General features: G+C 44.6%; 1 protein-coding gene across 1 annotated transcript; it reads right to left on the bottom strand.

Moving 5' to 3' along the window:
* Positions 1 to 886: 886 nt before the first annotated feature.
* Positions 887 to 17,918, bottom strand: LOC104383189 (myosin heavy chain, skeletal muscle, adult-like). The gene is made up of 38 exons (XM_086624282.1): positions 17,712 to 17,918; positions 17,481 to 17,624; positions 17,231 to 17,387; positions 16,274 to 16,301; positions 16,062 to 16,176; positions 15,884 to 15,976; positions 15,698 to 15,761; positions 15,517 to 15,615; positions 15,308 to 15,411; positions 15,089 to 15,227; positions 14,516 to 14,634; positions 14,268 to 14,417; positions 13,772 to 13,942; positions 12,973 to 13,282; positions 12,749 to 12,819; positions 11,940 to 12,027; positions 11,728 to 11,845; positions 11,434 to 11,557; positions 11,212 to 11,348; positions 10,855 to 11,110; positions 8,297 to 8,539; positions 8,009 to 8,185; positions 7,778 to 7,923; positions 7,595 to 7,685; positions 7,117 to 7,506; positions 6,819 to 6,945; positions 6,541 to 6,659; positions 5,755 to 5,951; positions 5,269 to 5,452; positions 5,017 to 5,182; positions 4,019 to 4,143; positions 3,518 to 3,826; positions 3,213 to 3,416; positions 2,819 to 2,944; positions 2,555 to 2,725; positions 2,365 to 2,469; positions 2,132 to 2,227; positions 887 to 1,039 (listed from the first exon to the last, which is right to left on the bottom strand). Exons 1-38 carry the CDS (start codon positions 17,916 to 17,918, stop codon positions 887 to 889), a joined length of 5,823 nt encoding a protein of 1,940 aa, XP_086480408.1.
* Positions 17,919 to 18,896: the final 978 nt, after the last annotated feature.

Below are 18,896 nucleotides of genomic sequence, written 5' to 3'. Positions count from 1 at the left end.
ACAGGTATGTGGGGAAGGAATGGAGGACCACACCCATCAGTTTTCTTCTTTTCTCTTGCTTCAGGCAATGCCATGTGCAGCCTGTTGTGCAAGAGGTGACAATGCTGACCTTTGAGGTGACCTGTTGAGGAGGTGGGTGCCCTACGGGGCAGTCCTTCCAGCACGTGGCCCCAGGCAGGGCTCAGCGTTATGTCCACTGCAGGGAAACTAGGAGCAGGTGGTGGCTGCAGCTGAGGGAATCTAGGGTAAGAGAGATGGCACAACTTAGGGGCACTGTGGATGTGTCGTAACAGTGCTCTGTGTGCCAACAAACGTCTCTGACAAGGCACTGTTGGTCCTTCACGGTGCAGTGCACTGTGACTTCTAATAACTTACTCACACAGTGATGTTTAGGCTTTGTGACAGCCGGCATCACAAACAAAAGCAGAGAACGGAAAAAGGAAAGGGATCACCCTCTCTTGCCTCTCACGTGGGAAGTAAGCTGTGCTGAAAGGACAATGGGAGAAGCATTAAGAGTATGGGATGGCAGGAGCAGGGCAAGGAGCTGCTGGAGACAGAAGAGAGCACAGGCAGGACTATCAGTAGACTCCATAGGAATGGCCAGCCTCCAAGTTTGCATTAGCTTCTCCCTTCTCCAGCCAGGAAAAGTAAGAAACCTTGTGCTACAACGCAATATCCCAACCTTGATTAGAAAAAAAAAAACAACCCAATGAAAAAAACAAACGAACCACCAAAGAAGGCAATGTTCATAGTGTCTATGCAAAGGAATCTACAGTCTTTATTCTCTAGACATTGGGGTGGGTACAAAGACTCATTGCAGAAGAAAGCAACAAAGAGGTTCACATTTTGTACATCCCTCACGTCACTTTTCTGCCTCATGACAGCCTCACTCTTCCTCTTCTATCTTCCTATGAAACTCCCGGCTCTTCGCTCGGAGCTTGTTGACCTGCGACTCTGCAATGTCAGCCCGCTCCTCGGCTTCCTCCAGCTCGTGCTGGATCTTGCGGAACTTGGAGAGGTTGACATTGGACAGCTCCTCCTGTGCGGGCAGAGGGAGTCGGTGGTGAGGAGCCCAGGGCAGGGGTTTGGCTCCTCCTGCACCTCGGCCTTGCAGGGCTGTGGCTCTTCCCTGGGGAAGGCACAAACCTCCATCCCCCACCCCACACTGCTTACACGTAAGCCTCACACAGACCTCCTCATCCTCCCCTTTTTAGAAGATCCATTGTGGACAGAGCACAATAGCGTTGGAACATAATTCTGGTACGGAATGTGGGAAGGAAACAATCTGGGCAGCTGGAAATCAGATTTTGGTAGCTCTGCAAATAAGTGTTCAGCTATCTCTGTAGACCCTGAGATGGGGTTACGAATTCGTAAGAGACAGTGAGTCCATGAAACCTCCTCAGTGTCCCTCTCAAATCCCCTTATCTGAGTCCAGGAGCCCTTGTCTGTACTAGACTGTTTGCAGCAGCAAAGAAGCCATGCTCGGTCATTCCTAAATTCAGAGGCCGCAGGACTTCTCCCCATCTGTCCCTGATTGCAGCGTGCCCAGAGAAGGCAAAGGCTCCTTGCACAGTTCTAAATGCAGTGGACAATGTGGCTTGGGAGGATACTTCTAACGCCTTCTCTAGCTGCTGAAATTTCCCTGGATGCATCCAAAACATGCAATTCACAGAATCACAGAATCAGAATGATTTCTTATGCTACATTTTCTGTGTTCCAGGGCACAGAATTCTGGAGGTTTGCTTCCATGTAACTACCAAGCTTCTCCGAACTGCGAGTGTCACGGGCATCTTTGGTAAAGACAGTTACATGAATTTCAAATTTCTGAACATATGCTCTTCTCAAAACTTCTCAATATACGGTATTATCAGTGGTATGAACAAGAACTCCTTCTTACAGGCTCCTTAGTTCTGCTAACGGAAAACAACGTTACGTGCACGTGCCCTCCCCGTTAGCCCTCCTATTCGCTCATCGGTTTCATTCCCACAGGCTGGGCTAATTTATAAGCATTTCAAAGAACTTGAAGCTCTCCATTATTGACCAGTGGCCCTTAACAAGTTTCTTATATTCATCTCCTCAATGACCATGCTACCCGCTTGGAAAGTGTTTCTCGACTCAGGGAGATACTTACAGCCTCTTCAGATTGTCTCTTGTAGGACTTCACCTTCATTTGCAGCTTGTCCACCAGATCCTGCAGCCTGAGAATATTCTTCCGGTCTTCCTCAGACTAAAGCAGATGGCAAAGAGGAAAGACAATGAATTGGTTTCCCCACCATGTGTGTTAGCAATTCCCCTTGGCAATCAGGTGCAAAAATTTTCACTTCCTGCAAGAGGGTGTCAGCCCCAGGAGGCCTCCTGCCTTACCTGGTAGGTCAGTTCCTTCACCCTCCTCTCGTACTTGCGCACACCCTTCACGGCTTCAGCGCTGCGCTTCTGCTCAGCATCCACCTCCCCTTCCAGCTCCCGCACCTGCAACAAGAAGCCCATCTTTGGAGCTTCCCTGCTGGCTGCTTACGTGACATGTTCCTCATGCTCAAACAGAAGCCCTACGCACTCTGGCCTCCAGCTTCTGGATTTGCTTCTTGCCTCCCTTCAGTGCCAACTGCTCAGCCTCATCCAGACGGTGCTGCAGGTCCTTCACTGTCTGGTCCAGGTTCTTCTTCATCCTCTCCAGGTGAGCACTGGTGTCCTGCTCCTTCTTCAGCTCTTCTGCCATCATAGCTGCCTGGAAAGCAAAGGATCAAAGCCGTTTTGGGGCTGGAGACATTTAGGGGGAGAATACATCCACTATCAGTGGTGAAAGGAGTCCCCAACTCACATCTGTGATGGCCTTTTTGGCCTTCTCTTCAGCGTTGCGGGCTTCCTGGATCGTATCCTCCATTTCACCCTGAATTTGGGCAATGTCTGTTTCCAGCTTCTTCTTGGTGTTGATCAAGCTGGTGTTCTGCACAGAGAGGGATTGCAAGACTTGTATTCTGAGGCCTGCAATAGCAAACCTGCACCCCGAGCCAGGTCTTTAGTCTTCAAGCTTGCAATTCAAAATCTGGAATTCTTTTTAGAATGATTGGTGGGCTCAGGTGATGGGCTCTGAGCATGCCTTTCCTTGCGGGCAGCAGTAGACAGGCCATTCTAGTACTCCCTGTTCTCTGCTGTGTAGCAGCCCTCTGTGTTTGTCAAGTGCCAACATAACTGCTTTTGCTCCACGCCCTTACCTGGGTGTGGAGGAGCTGCACACGTTCAGTGGCATCCAGCAGCTCCTGCTCAGCCACTTTCCTCGACCGCTCCGTCTGCTCCAGGGCTGCCCGGAGCTCCTCGATTTCAGCCTGCAGCAGGTTTGCTCTGCGTTCCACCATGGCCACCTGCTCCTTCAGGTCCTCCTGTGTCCTGAGAGCATCGTCCAGGTGTATCTGGGTATCCTGTAAAAAAGACAAGAGAAATCACAAGGCGGCAGTGGGCACTTGGGTGCCAAAAATTGTCAGGGATGTCATTTCTCTCTCTGCAGCTTTGCTGAACAGACCTTGAGCACTGCCTGGGTGTTTCTCAGGTTCTTTTGTGCCTCTGCAGCCACGCGGTTGGCATGGCTCAGCTGGATCTCCATTTCATTCAGGTCTCCCTCCATCTTCTTCTTCAGCCGCAGGGCTTCATTCCTGCTCCTGATCTCAGCGTCCAGGCTGCTCTGCAAGGACTCCACAACTCGGAGGTGGTTTCTCTTCATCTGGTCGATCTCCTCATCTTTCTCTGCTATCTTCCTGTCAATCTCCGACTTCACCTGGTTGAGCTCAAGTTGGAGGCGCAGGATCTTCCCCTCTTCATGTTCCAGGGAGGCCTGGACAAGTGCACACAAACATTTGTAAAGTTGATTAAACTACTGCTCGTGTTCTAGGTAATTACAGACTATTTCAGGAAATCTCAGCTGGTTGCACTCCCCAGCCAGCACAGAGGGGACTAAGCGTTTTTTAGCCATATTTCCCCATTGATTGTATTTTTAGTGCAGACACCTGTGATTATGGGCACGAACCTCAGCTTCCTCCAGGGAGGCTTGCAGTTCAGATTTCTCCTGCTCAATCTGTTTCTTGACTTTCTCCAGCTCATGAATCGCCTTTCCTCCCTCTGCAATCTGCTCCGTGAGGTCAGCAATCTCCTCTGTGGGAATAAAGACCAATGGCGTGGTGTCCTGGTTTAGCTGGGACAGAATTAGCTCTTCTTTTTAGCAGCTAGAAGAGCTCCGTGTTTTGGTTTTACTCAGAGGCTCGCTCTGAGAAGAATGTTGATAGCAAGCTGATGTTTGTGGTTGGACGTGAGACTCCTAGTCCTTTTCAGTGTGCCGGAGTGCAAAAACACGGTGGGATAAGGGGGGAGCATAGCTGGGACAAGGAGGCAACGATTCCTCTTGTGATTTGTGGTGGAACTTAAGATTGAGGCCAAACTGGCCAATTAGTATTCCATATCATGCAGCGTCATGCCCAGTATAAAGGCGAGGGGCAGCCGGACAGAAGGGCTTTTTGCGCGTTTGCTCTTTCGACACTTTTGCTCTTTTGCGCTTGCTGCGCTTTTGCTCTATTGCCTTTTTTTCTCTCTCTCCCAGCACTCCCACTCTCGGAGTACTCTCTCTCCCTCTCTCTCCCTCTCTCTATTTCGGGGCCTCGTGTTCGTCCGGGATTGCAGCTTCAGGACGATATGGTCTTCGGATAAGAGGGAGTGGTGAGCATCTACACTGTATATTAAATCATCTGTATTAAATTGTTCTTATCTCAACCCATGGGTCTCCTGTTTCTCCTTTAATTCTCTCCCTCATCCCTGGGGGTGAGGGAGGGTGAGTGAGCGACTATGTGGGGTTTGGTTGCCGGAGCGGCCTAACCCACAACACATGGCCAGGCATAAAGCTGAATGGGAAGGGCCCTGTCACACCAAGACGATAGGCATCTTAGCAGACCTGCAGGCACAGACCCGTGGAGAGCAGTGGGTAGTGGTGGGTTGTGAGAAAGCCCTGCCAGGAGCAGAGGGCCAGGGACTTACGCTGCAAGTTCTTGTTCTCACGCTTCAGCGTTTCCAGGTGGTCCAAGGACTCCTCATAGGCATTCTTCATCTTAAACAGCTCTGTGCTGAGAGAGCGAGACTCCTTCTGGGAGGCTTCCAGCTCAGCCTGCGTTTCCTCATACTTCTGCTTCCACTCTGCCAGGATCTGAAGAGAAACAGGGTCTCAGTATGGATGTGTCAATCAGGAGGGGATGCTCTGCCCAGGAAGCCCAGGGCTGGAGCCCAAAAGACCTTGTCAAAGTTCTTCTGCTTCTTATCCAGAGCTGCGCAGGCAGCATTGGATCGCTCCACATCAATCATCAGGTCCTCCACTTCATTCTGCAGCCTCTGCTTTGTCTTTTCCAGGGAGGCACATTTGGCATTGACGGCTTCAACGTGTTCCTCTGCATCCTGCAGGCGCTGTGCCAGCTTCTTCCTGGGAGGTGGTAAGCACGGCTCACAGTTAGCACTGAGGAAGCAGTGTGCTTTTGACAAGAGCATGCTTAATCTTTTTGTAATCTGCAGCCATACAGAGTAAAGGGCTACATTTATGCTCTTCTTGGCCTTTGCCTGTATTAAACCACTAAACCTTCTACAGGATACATGTTCCCACTTTCAGTTACCCTTCTATAAAGCAAATCCATGACTTTTTCCTCAGAATATCTTGATGTGTCTTCTCTAATTTCGCTTTTGATTTTTCAGTCCCCCCCGGCTTCTTCATATCTTATCACCACATACTTGGCCTCCTCCAGCTCCTCCGTGCGCTGAATGGCATCCGTCTCGTATTTGGTTCTCCACTGGGCCACTTCGCTGTTGGCCTTGGACAGGGCACGCTGCAGCTCCCCCTTGGCTTCCTGCTCCTCCTCATATTGTTCCCGGAGCAAGTCACAGTCATGGCGAGCAGACTGCAAGGCGTGGGCCAGGGCGTTCTTGGCCTGGGGAGACAGTGGTATTGGGACAATGAACTGCCTGTGAGATAGCAGAATGTTAAATTACGGGAAGTTACTGAAGACTCTTTGAATTTGACATTTAAGACAGCCCAAGGAAAAAAGGTGTATTGATTCCATCTTCTGAGAAGCTTCTTATAGCTTTATTCATCAGAAGTTAGAATGCTACCTCAGGAGAGATGATGGGTAAAATTTAAATGACAACTGTTAAGCTGGGAATTGTTGAATCTTTTTAAATATGGTCTAAAATTTCAGTTTCGTTTATGGAAAAGTAGAATAAGAATCACAGTTTTATATATATATATCAACCTTTTTTCCATATGCCATCATTAATCCAAATAAAGACCTAAAGTTGTCTTTCCCTGTCTCAATATCCAGGTTGGAGATGATGCCCTCCTCTACTTCTCTTCCCACATCAGAGAGAAAAGTGGCAAAGTTCTTCATCTAGTTTGAGAGCTCCCAAATTAAAATGTCTAACATGTCTAACATATTCTGATTTTTTTTGAGAGTAGGGCACATTCTGAAAGAAAATGGAATCTGAATCCAAAGTCAGGCTCCCTACAAGAAGCACCCTTACCTTTATTTCTTCCTCTAAATGTCTCTTTAGTTCCTCAATCTGTTGAGTAAATGCCTGTTTGCCTCTGGATAGCTGGGATATCAAAGCATCTTTTTCTTCCACCTGGCGTGAATATTCACCTGAGAAATTTTACAAATAGACTGTAATTTAAAAAGCAATACTAAACAAATGTGTCTTTAAAGCACTGTATGTCAACGTACAAAGTATAGATCAATTCCTGTTCTTGTCATCATTGGTTACAGATTCTCCCATTCCGAACGGGAGTGGGAGTGCTTTACCTGATTCTGTCTGCAGACGAGCTCTTTGAGCATTGAGGTCATTGATCATGCGCTGATGCTCCTCTTCTTTTGTCTTAATCTCACTTAGTTGATCTTCCAGAGTGCGACACATTTTCTCTAGGTTTGCCTATGTGTCAAATACGTGTAAGGAAATAGGATAATCACTGCATTCTAGCATGTTCTCATGATAAAACAAACAAACAAACAAACAAACGTGTGTGATAGCAAAATGTAATCAGTTCAAAATCATGTATCAGGTCATGTATCGTAGGGCAGGAACCCGACAGAAACGCTGTACCTTGGCTTTGGAGACAGACTCCATGTTACTGGCCAAGTCATCAATCTCCATCTTCAGCTCACTCTTCTCCTTCTCCAGCTTCTGCTTCACTCGTTGCAGGTTGTCGATCTGCTCCCCAAGCTCAGCTGTGCTGTCCGCGTGCTTCTTCCGCAGGGCGGCAGCCGTGGCTTCGTGCTGCAGCGTGGCCTCTTCGAGGTCGCGGCGCATCTTCTGAAATTCTGCCTCGCGCTTCTTGTTCACCTCGATCTGAGCTGCAGTAGCCCCTCCTGCTTCTTCCAGGCGCTCGCTGATCTCCTCGAGCTCCCTTGAGAGGTCAGCACGATGCTTCTCTGCTTTTGCCCGAGAGGTTCGTTCTGCCTCAATTTCCTCCTCCAGTTCCTCTATACGAGCCTGGGGAACATTAGGGACCCTTCACACCCAGGCCCTCCTCCTTCCGGACCTGAGACTGGGTGAGAGAGGGGAAGGAACAGAGACTTGCCTGCAGCTCCTTGATCTTCTTCTGTAACTGCATGCCCAGGGCTTGTTCATCCTCGATTTTGCTCTGGATCTGGCTGATTTCAAAGTCTTTCCTTTGGGCAAAGCAAAGCAAACCATGTTAGAGCTCAAAGAAAACAGACAAGTGCACCAGCCCAGTGTTCAGGTGCCCCACGGCCACACTTACTTCTTCAGTTTCTCATCCAGCTGCTGCTTATCGTTTTCCAAATCCATTATGCTGTCCTGGGCCAGCTTCAGGTCTCCTTCCAGTTTCCTTTTAGCTCTCTCAAGGTCCATGCGCAGTTTCTTCTCTTGCTCCAAGGACCCTTCCAGCTACAACAAACAAGACCATCAGTGCTCTGCCAGCCAGGTCAGACTCCATACCTGTCCTGTCCTTGCTGTATGTCTGTGTGCTTACATCGTCCACTTGCTGCTCCAGCTTGGTCTTCGCTTTGGTCAGTGTATTGACTTTGTCCTCTTCTGCCTGCAGGTCGTCCAGTGTCTGCTGATGGGCCTCTTGGAGGGCTTTCTTTTCTTTTGTCAGCTTGGCAATGGTCTCGTCCAGGGCTGCCATCTCCTCTGTGAGGTTTTTCACCTTTGAGGAGATGGGAGCAAGTGCAAATAAAAAAGCGTTGTTTAAATGTTCATACTGTATAACAAGGCAGAGGTGTTTCCTGGAATGCAAGTGACATCTTCTGCCTTATACCTTGTTTTCAGTGGCATGTTTCTCTTTCTCAACCTTGGCCAGTGTTAATTCAAGATCATCAATATCTTTCTTCAGCTCTGAACATTCATCCTCCAACTTCCTTTTCTTGGCTGTCAGCTCGGCATTAATTTCCTCCTCTTCCTCAGCTCTTTCAGTCACTTCTTTAACTTTTGCCTCCAGCTGGATTTTGGTTTTGATGAGCTGGTCACACCTTTCCTCAGCATCAGCCAAGCTATCTGCTTCCTGGTGGGGAGACAGGGATTTTCTTGGTTTGTTTTCTGAACTTTTCTATTTAAGTGTGTGTTAAAATGTGACCCAAAGCTGGCCTCTCCTCAAGCAACTTTAATCTTGCTGCTTTTTTTTTTTTTTTTCCCCCTCTGGGATGCATTATACAGCTTCTCAGTTGGAAACAATATTGATTCCTAAACTTTTTTTCTCTCTCCTAAAAGTGTCTCACAGGTATGGTAGGTGTAAGAATTTCTCATTTACCTAGAGGAGAAAAGGCTTGGAGGCATTTCTTTTCACAAACACACTATTCAATATCTTTCTTTTTGTAACTGAATCCTTCTGAGCTCATTATTATGTTTTGAGTAAAGGCTCTGGTAGTCTCAAAAATAATTTAAGAGAAAAGAGATTACTCTTTTTTCTATTAAATGACCTGTGTGTCATCTTTCCATACTGTTTCTGCAGTGTCATATGTTGGTTTCAGCTGATCACCACATCGTCTTACTCTTTGGTGGGCTTTTGGTATAAGTATTTTGTTTTGTCCCAGATGAATGCGAAAGGCAAATATCGTATAAGAAGGTCCAATGGGATATTTATTTTTCTCTGTATACTAGAGAAAACAAGTAACACGGGGTTCCCATTTTCTATGGGAATAACTGGGTAATTAAATACAGTGTTCCATTTTTAGTTGGTAATTTAAATAATTTAATGACTAGACTAAGATGGCTTTGTAAGATGACATTTGAATATCATAGAATCATAGAATCATAGAATGGTTAGGGCTGGAAGGGACCTTCAAAGGCCATCTAGTCCAAGCCCCCTGCAAGGAACAGGGATATCTCCAACTAGATCAGGTTGCTCAGGGCCTCATCCAACTGGGCCTTGAATGTCTCTAGGGATGGAGCATCCACCACCTCTCTGGGCAACCTGTACCTCAAATATATTGTGCATATTTTTAAGCGGTATTTTATTTTGTGATGTGCTGCATGTCTACAAGGTTCATAGGATTATCGTGGTAAAATTATTAATATTTAAGATTGAGAGGTCTGGCTTGAAGTTATCTTTACTAAAATAATATTCCTTTCAACTAAAGCCAACAGTTCATGATTGTTTCCAATTCCTCACTTCTGAGCTGAGACAATACTGAGTGTGACACTCCTATAAGCTCCACCAAGAGCCGGTCTCTCCGTATTGTCATGTTATTTACTGTTTCATTCCTTAGACTTGTTGCAGTTAGCAAGCTACTTAAGTAGAACATTCCTTCCAAGGACGGATACTTGACTTTGTTAACATTGAAATGATTGTTTTTCCTCACTGATTTCTTTTTTTCTGATACAGTATATAGGTTGGGTCTCTGCCACCAACTCGCAAAGAGCATGTGAGCAGAGGGGGAGATGCTGTTGAATATTCTCTCACTGTGTTTGTAGTCAATAAAGCTTTGGTCTGGCCTGTTCTAAATTGTCCCTCCCAGACTGGGAACCCCAACACAAGTACATTATGAAAAGATGGCTTTTAGTGGAAAAGAATGTTTTATTAATAAACATAACTTCTTATCCAGTCCTCTCAATCATAAACAATAATAATTTTACCACCACACATAGTTGTTCGTAGTGGAACTACCTTAGAAAATTCAGATTAGAGATGCAAATAACTGCAATGTTCAAAAAAACCAAAAACATTTTCTTCATTGTAAATTGTACTTATGACCTTGATTCATACCACTTAAGTCTAAAGCATACAGAGCTCTTTTGTGTAATTAACAACTGAGAGAAGAGCCAGTCTTCTGCACAGTCACTTTTTCTTGGAAACAGAAACTCTGTGTCTGTATATTCTTGGAAGGACTTTGAAGATCTATTTCCCAATTACTGAGTGAATGATTAACTGCTAGCTATTAAGTAAGAGGTCAATGGCTTTTCGTGCATATGAATTCACCACTTTCATCTCTGGCTCGCATTTACACTCCAAAAGTAATTCATTTTTCTACATCCTGATGAAATGGAGATACCCTCTACAGGAGTCACCTGCTAAGATGGAGTTGGGGATTCAGGCAAAACTCTGCTCTGAGTATTTCACATTGGCTAGCTGTATCTGCCTCTTTCCTCTGAAGGCAAGAGCACTGACTCCCGCTTGGAGCTCCCTGCTTCTTTGTACTGGCTGTCAGATTGCTCACTATGTCACTGCCAAATACTTGCTTCCTCAGTTGCATATACCTATGATGGATAATTCACCAAATATCTGATTTTTGGTCTTCTATAGTCTGACCTTCTGCTTTGTAAATAGTTTAAATGTATAAACTCCTTTTCTGAGGCATAAATTAATGGTGATAAGCTCACAGCCTGCACTTGGAGCTGCAGGTCGTTTTTCTCCTGCAGCAGGGCCACCATTTTCTCCTCCAGCTCCTTCCTCTTTGCCTCAGACTTTGCAAGCTCTTCCTTGGTTTTCTCAAACTCTTGTTTCATGTTGGCCATCTCCTTCTCAGATTCTGCACTCTTCAGCAAGGGCTTGATCTTGAAGAACAGCTTCATCCAGGGCCAGTGCTTCACATTCATGAAGGCACGAATATTGTACTGGATGCAAAAGATGGACTCCCTGAAGCATAATTAAAATGTACATTGAATGTTTTCAATATGATAAATGTCAACACTTTCCCCCAAGTACAGGGACTTCAGCTGAAGATGAGAAATGTCTACCTCCTCTCCACCATTCTCTGGTACTCCACTCTCATCAGGAAGCCCCTGCACCTGGCCTGTGTGCGGGTGATGAGCTGTGCCAGCTTCTCATCCCTCATCTCCTCCAGGAGTCCCAGCAGCCCAGCTTTGAAGAACACCTTGAGAAAGGGAATGTTGCAGCACATCACGGTTGGGTAGAGCACAGCACGGACATGCAGTGAGTGAGTCAAGGAGGGTTTGTACCTTGGTGTGGCCAAATTTGTACTGTGTGTGGTCCACATCGATTGACGCCAGAAGCTTCTCAGAAGCCTTCTTGCTGTCAATGAACTGTCCCTCTGGGATAGCACTGGCATTAAGCACTTTGTATCTGTGAAAAGAGAGAAAGACAAGATTAGTTTTTCCCAACCAACACACTCTAGCTACCGAACACCACTAGCTCATCTGTAGCTCTTTTTGACAACAGAATGCAGCCTGAAGGAACTTACATGAATGAACCCACATTGCTTTTAATGATGCTGAGCAGTGCTGTGCTCTCACCTCTGTTTGAAGTCAGCATAGAGGACTCTGCTGGGAAAACCTTTCCTGCAAATTCTGATGCCTTCCAGCACGCCGTTACACCGCAGCTGGTGTAGCACCAGTTCGTGCTCCATGGCACCTAGAAATTTACAGTATAAATGAATACCACAGTTTCCAGTGTAGAGGAGAATGGATGTATGAGAGAAGGTTCTTTTTCTGCTTTAGTGACTTACCAGGTGTTTTTGTTTCATTTGGGATGATGCAACGGACAAAATGGGGGTGAGTGCTCCGTAGATTGGTCATCAGCTTGTTTAAGTTCTCCTAGAGGGACCAGTTAGTAGTGTGACTTTCCTGTCTCCAGTGTTTGATGAATCAAGCCCATGGTAATGACTTTATGACTTCTCTAAATTAGCTGAGTTTCAGAACACTTAGGTAAATCCACAGAAGCCAAATATTTTTTCTATCTCAAGATATTGAACACCATTTTTAAAGACAAAATACTACTATATTGCTATTGATCCAGTGGAAACTAATATACAATTTCACACATTCACAAAAAGCAATTAATTTTAAGGATTTTTATCTTCTGCCTTCTCAAGTCAATCTAATTAAGTTAAAAAATTTTCAAATAAAAGATAAATATCTCCTTGGAAAATCTTTATAGACTCTCAATTCCTTAATATTTCAACCCCACAGAAATGCAGGAATGCTAAAATTATAGTTCTAGTCTGATTCAAAGACATAAAAATATAAAGATCTGAATAATATCCTCTCCAAACAAACAAAAACAAAAAAACAAACAAACAAAAAAAAGCAAACAAAACAAAAGAAAAGAGAACAAATTTTCATGATCTTTGAAGACTGAATGCTTATTTTCTAACACAACATATTAACAACATTGAAATTAATCCTGGAAAACCTGATGTGGAATTTTCAAAGAATTTTACCACCATTACAGCAATGCAAAATATGCCTTTCAAATTTAATAGCAGCTCGTCCTCTTTCTTCATATTACAAAGAGATAACAAATGCAGTACTGTACCCGGAAAAGAGCTGAGACAGTCTGGAAAGAAGAGCCCTTCTTCTTGCCACCCTTTTTGCCACCACCACCCTCTGCAAATAGAAGAAAAGAAAAAAGTATTAAAATATGGATGTTGCATATTGGAGACTACAGAACACAAAACAACTTTAAATGTTTAGTGTTTACTGCTTTAATTCTGCGTCAACGTTGTCCCACACTGAAAGTACAATTTTCACAGAGCTGACCTGCTTCTGCTCCACCATAGCTTGCAAAAAGCAAGGCCAATGTCTTCACAGATGACTTCTGGTATAACCCAATGACAGTTTCATTCAGAGGGTCTTTGTTCTTCTCAAGCCAGCCAGTGATATTGTAGTCCACTGTTCCAGCATAGTGCACCAGGGAGAAGTGGGCCTCAACCTTCCCTTTGGCAGGTTTCGGCTTCTGGAAGTTACTGGACTTGCCCAAATGCTGATCATAGAGCTTGTTCTTGAAAGAGGTGTCAGTTGCCTTGGGGAACATGCACTCCTCTTCCAGGATGGAGAAGATACCCATGGGCTGGAAGACATCACAACAGACAAGAGGGAGATACAGAGTAGAAAGGACACATCCCTTGGCTGGAAAGTTGCTGGAGACAGAAGAGAAAGCAGTTCCCATGCATTTCATGACAATAAGTCAGAGAAAATTAACTAAGGCTAAACCTTTTTCAGAGTTACTGTTCAATTTTAACTTAAGTAAATGCCTTTGCTGATGGAAAAACTACAAATACAACACCATGAAACACTAACCTCTCCATAAAACTTCTTCACGGATGGGTATTTACAAACATGACAGCCTTTTATGTAACTGAATTTTTTAATCCGGAAATTATTACTCACACCGAAAGTCCTGATATTTGAGTATGATCTCCAAAAATACTTCCACCTTGTTGCCACTTTCAGAGGGTATATATTTGAAAAAGCCAGAGTATTCTCACACGCTTCTTAAGTATCTCTCTTGACCAGCATGGAATATCCAACATGCAATACTCCTGAACATGAAGGATACCTTCTCAATGAGCTCAATGCAAGCAGCCAGGTCCATCCCAAAGTCAATGAATGTCCATTCAATTCCTTCCTTCTTGTACTCCTCTTGCTCCAGCACGAACATGTGGTGGTTGAAAAACTGTTGCAGCTTCTCATTGGTGAAGTTGATACACAGCTGCTCAAAGCTGTTGAACTGCCAGACATAAAAAGACATGCAACATGTTCAAGGCTCACCAATAATAGAAATATGTTTTCTTGTGCAATCCTAATTCATCATGGGTAATACTTAAAAGACAAAGTCTCTTCCTGTGTAGTTTTCCTAAGTTCTTTAAGATATGCAATGAATTTAGAAAAGTGAGAAAATCTCAAATTCAGCGTAGTTAGGAGATTAGTATTCTGTTTATTGGTTTGGGTTTTTTTGCAGGATTAAAGAAGGTGATTCCAAAAGCCCTGCAAAAAATTTGTAGAAAGACACTAACTTCTATTAAAAACTTGTCTAAGGAAAACTGTCTTCTTACATCAAAGATCTCAAAGCCAGCAATGTCCAGGACACCAATGAAGTACTGTCTGGGTTGCTTGGTATCCAGCTGTTGGTTGATACGAACAACCATCCACAAGAACATCTTCTCATAGACAGCTTTTGCCAGGGCACCAACTGCATTGTTCACCTAAAACAGAGAAGAAAGGACTGGAGTTACCTCCTAGGATCAAAGAAGAATGCTCAAGTACTCGTTCAAGCCACATATTTTCAACCTCCAGATTTTACCTGTGACACAGTTTGACCTTTGGTCACGAATTCATTCCCAACCTTGACTCGGGGGTAGCACAGGGCTTTAAGCAATTCAGCTGAGTTCAGGCCCATCAGGTAGGCAGCCTTGTCAGCCACTAAAGAGAGGGGAGGAGAGAAAGAGAGAAGCATTTCTCTTTGGACAATGGCTAGAATTTGGTCAACGTGAACAACTCTGCTTTTCATGTTTCAGAAATGGAAAAGCATTGATCTGGTCTCATAGAAGGTCTGGGAAGGAATGTAAATTCTGGAAGCTAATGATGACCTTCTTTGAAAGCAAATGGTTGAAGGTTTCACAGAAAGAAGATATCCTGTGTTGAAGATCCCTCTTTCAGCTCGTGCGCGTTTGGAGAGTATGCACTGGTAAAGTAACGGTATTTCCCATGATCAGGGAAGCACCTCTGCAGTTAGACAGACAACGACCAAAGATGCTTTTCCTCAGTGTTTTATGTGGTGACTCAGGCCAGCAAAGGCCTGTCGTTAGAGGCTAACATATCATCTCTGCACACAGAGAAGTTCTTTGAACAAGCCAGTTGCTGAGTTTGGTGATACCTTCTGTGCCATCGGGCTCTGCCTGCTCCTCTCTTTGTTTCTGCTTGAACTTCAGGTTGCCATAGTGCATGACAGCCCCTGTCAGCTTGTAGATGGCTGTCTTTTCATCTGCGGTGAAGCCCAGGATGTCAATGGCGCTCTGGCAACAGAAACCATAAAGTAAATGAATATGTACCAAGGCTCCAGTCCACCAGATGCCTTGCTTGGGAAGTTACTTACATCTGTAGCCATCAGTTCCTCCTGGTCATCAATGCTTGGCACAGTGATTTCACCCTGACTCACAAAGTGGAAATCATAAGGGTTGGTGGTAATGAGGAGCATGTCTGAAAGCAGCGAAAGGGAAAGAACAAGCTTACTTTAGCTTCCTAGATGACACAATGAGCTGTTGCTCAGTGATATTCCTTCAAAAAAGTTAGTGATTTTCCTACCAATTAGCTCTGGCTTCTTGTTGGAGGTGATCTGGTAGAATATGTGGTAGCTTCTTTCTGCCTTCAGCTGGAAAGTGACTCTGGACTTTTCCAGCAGATCTGGCAAGAACAGTAGGACAGAGTTAGCACAAGAACTGAGCAAGGTCAGAAGGAATAGGATCAGGCCAGGAGAGTCTCTTACAAGTTTCAATGTCAGCAGAAGCCAGTTTGCCTGTGGCCCCAAAGTGGATTCTGATGAATTTACCCTGTTAAGGGGAAAAAGAAGCATTTCTGCCAAGATGCATTTCACTGCCATCTCCTCGTGTGAGAATACCACTAGTCCATCACTGCTGTTACAAGGAGGGGGATTTTCTCTAAAACAACTCACAAAGCGTGAGGAGTTGTCATTCCTCACGGTCTTGGCGTTTCCAAAGGCCTCCAGCAGTGGGTTGGCGCTGATGATTTGATCCTCAAGCGTTCCCTGCAGGATGACCATTATTTAGTTACAATGTTTTGTTGACGTGGCAATTACATACAGAGAGTTTGAGCTGTTCTTCCTGACTCACCTGCATTTTGCCTGACTGCTGCTCCTCCTTCTTCTTCTCCCCGCTGGCTGCAATTGTTGCAAAGTACTGGATGACACGCTTTGTGTTCACAGTCTTCCCTGCACCGGATTCTCCGCTGTCAAACCAGAGAGAGAAGCAGAGAGCGTGTGGTCAGGCAGGAGGTCCCCTGGCACCGGGCAGCCCCGCAGGACCCGAGCAGGGAGGGTACGTACGTGATCAGGATCGACTGGTTCTCGCGATCTGTGGAAGAGGCAGTGATAATAAATATTTTCTACATCTCATGTAACAAAGAACTTTTTTTTTTTTTTTTTTAACTCTATGTATACAGAAATTATGTATTCCTGAGATCATATATAGAAAAGGTTAATTTTACATTTTTCTGTTCTGGATCTGATTTCTCATTTGTAAGAATAGGAAAATAAGATCTAAAATCCTGCACATTTGATTTCAATACACACATAGGGAAGAGAAAATAAGATGTGGAAGGGAGAGGAGAAAGTAGAATAAACTTTTTTTAAAGCCATTCAGTTTAAATGCTAAAAGCTTTATTTATTCCTTGACATTGTTTTCTGATGTTTACTTTTCACTAAAAGGTGCAATTGATTTACAGTTGCATGAGTTAGTGTACGGGTTACGTGGATCTCCAAAGGCTCTTTAGAACACCTGGTCATCTTTTCCATCGTAACACCATTTCTATAATAACCAAGTGAAGCTTATGTACCTGTTCAGTGCAGAGATACTCTGTTTTACTTGTTAGCACTGACACTTGAAAATTTTAAATGACTGTATACACATTGTTTAACGGGTACGTGTGATACTATTGTACTCTGTGCTCTCTGGCTGAACTAGGTTAGTGGTTAAGATACATAAGTCTATGCATATGTGTAAGATCCCATTACGCTCAGTAAAGTCTACACCAGAGAATAGATGTCTTCTTTCCAGTGAATTTACACCTTCTAGATCATTTTCATTAGGGCTTGGTCTTTACTGGTTCTAATGGGAACACAGACACTCAGCTCCACAGACTGTTACATTTAAGTGCATTGATCTTCCATTAATTTCACACACACAGTATTTTAAGTGTTGCATCATGTTTCCAGCAAATACCTTGTATTTCCCTCTACAGATTGCTCATTGCAAGAGCAGTTCAAAGGAAATCAAGCACTCACCTGTCAGCATGAACTGATAGGCGTTGTCAGAGATGGAGAAGATGTGTGGAGGGGCCTCCTGGCGCTTCTTGCCTCGGTAGGCCAACACCACCTCCGGGTTGTACACCGGCAGCCACTTGTAGGGGTTGACAGTGACGCAGAAGAGACCCGAGTAGGTCTGCGAGGAAGGGAGACAGCACGTTGGCTTCCACTTAGCCTGGCAGAGCAGTTGCTCCCAGCTGCCCAAAGGAAGGCTGCTGCTGGTACTTACGTAGATCATCCAGGCTGCATAACGCTCTTTGAGGTTGTACAGCACAGCGGGTTCGTGGAGGTGGGTCATCATGGCCATGTCCTCGATTTTGTCATACTTGGGAGGGTTCATGGAAAAGACCTGATCTTCCTTTACGGTCAGGGTCTGCCAAGGAAAAGAAAAACTCATGTATGTCAGCTAAAATATCAGAGTGGGAATCAAACACTGATCTGAAGCTTCAATTTTGCTGACCTCTCCACCTTCAGTCTTGACAGTGACCTTCCCTGATTCTTTGCTCTGGACTGTCCCTTTCACAAAGGATTCTTTAGGATGAGCCACAAAGACGGATGTCTTGGCATCGAAAGGCCTGTTCTGGGCCTCGATTCTCTCCTTTTCTGACTTTCGGAGGTAGGGAGCTGCCTCCCCGAAAGCAGCCATCTCAGCATCTGCGGAGGCCATGTCTGCACTTTATTGAAAGCACGTCAGCAGAGGTGTCTGGTGGGAAAAAAAAAAAAAAAGATTGTGGATCACTGAGAAGAATAGTATAATCTATATCAGTGAGAAAACTCCTTGCTCCTTGCTAATAAATTGCTAGCTAGGCTTCCAGAGAAATATCTTAGAAGCAAGCACTGAAATCCACTTTGATTTGAACGTAAAAGTACTGAAGTTCCACTGAAGAGTGAGACTTAGTCTCCTAAAACACGTAGGCCTTGTAACAGTAAATAGAACATCTTCTGAATATTACCTACAGTTCGGTAACTCACCTTGATGAATTCTGACCGTATTTGAGGTCTTCATGAAAAAGAATCTATGGCCAGAGAAAATCACTCTCTGTTCTGGCTCTTGATTATGAGTGATGAATCTTAAAAGAGTACTTTCTTGTTAAAAATATTTCCTTGTGTTCTAAAAATGAAAAATTACTTCACGTTTTATATCTTGCCTATTTTCAACAGTCTAGGCTAAGCAAAAGTCAGCAGAAATGTAAGAGCATTTACAAAGAGAACTCATGCAGCTGTATCAAAGCCCTGTCTTAGACTGTAGTCTGGAAGTGCATAATTCCCGGTGTTACCTTTGAAGAAAGGCTTGTATCCTGGAAACTGGCCAACCCTGTAAAATAGGAATGGTAGTTGTTTCTTATGGCCGCACGGAATTCCAGAGACAAATTACAGATTGAAGATACAGATACACATTGAAATTATATTGAAAGTTCTTGTTCACATGGGCATTTCCTTGTGGAAATGTTTGCCAGATGCAGGAGAAACAGAATGGGATATTGCAAGGACATTGTCTTCTTTCTTCAAGCTCACAAAATGCATGCACTTACCTTGAAGCCTTCCGTGGAGACAGGCCAGACTTGTCCCTGCGAGATTTTATAGTGTCTCGTCTGCAGATGCTGCAGATGCTCTCCCTTTCTTCGGTCAAAATATTTCTGGCAAA

The sequence above is a fragment of the Tauraco erythrolophus genome, chromosome 20 (genome assembly GCF_009769465.1).
Source record: "Tauraco erythrolophus isolate bTauEry1 chromosome 20, bTauEry1.pri, whole genome shotgun sequence".
In the NCBI taxonomy this organism is placed as follows: Eukaryota; Metazoa; Chordata; class Aves; order Musophagiformes; family Musophagidae; genus Tauraco; species Tauraco erythrolophus.
Note: the sequence above shows the minus strand (reverse complement) of the source record. Positions and strands in the feature narration are given on the sequence as shown.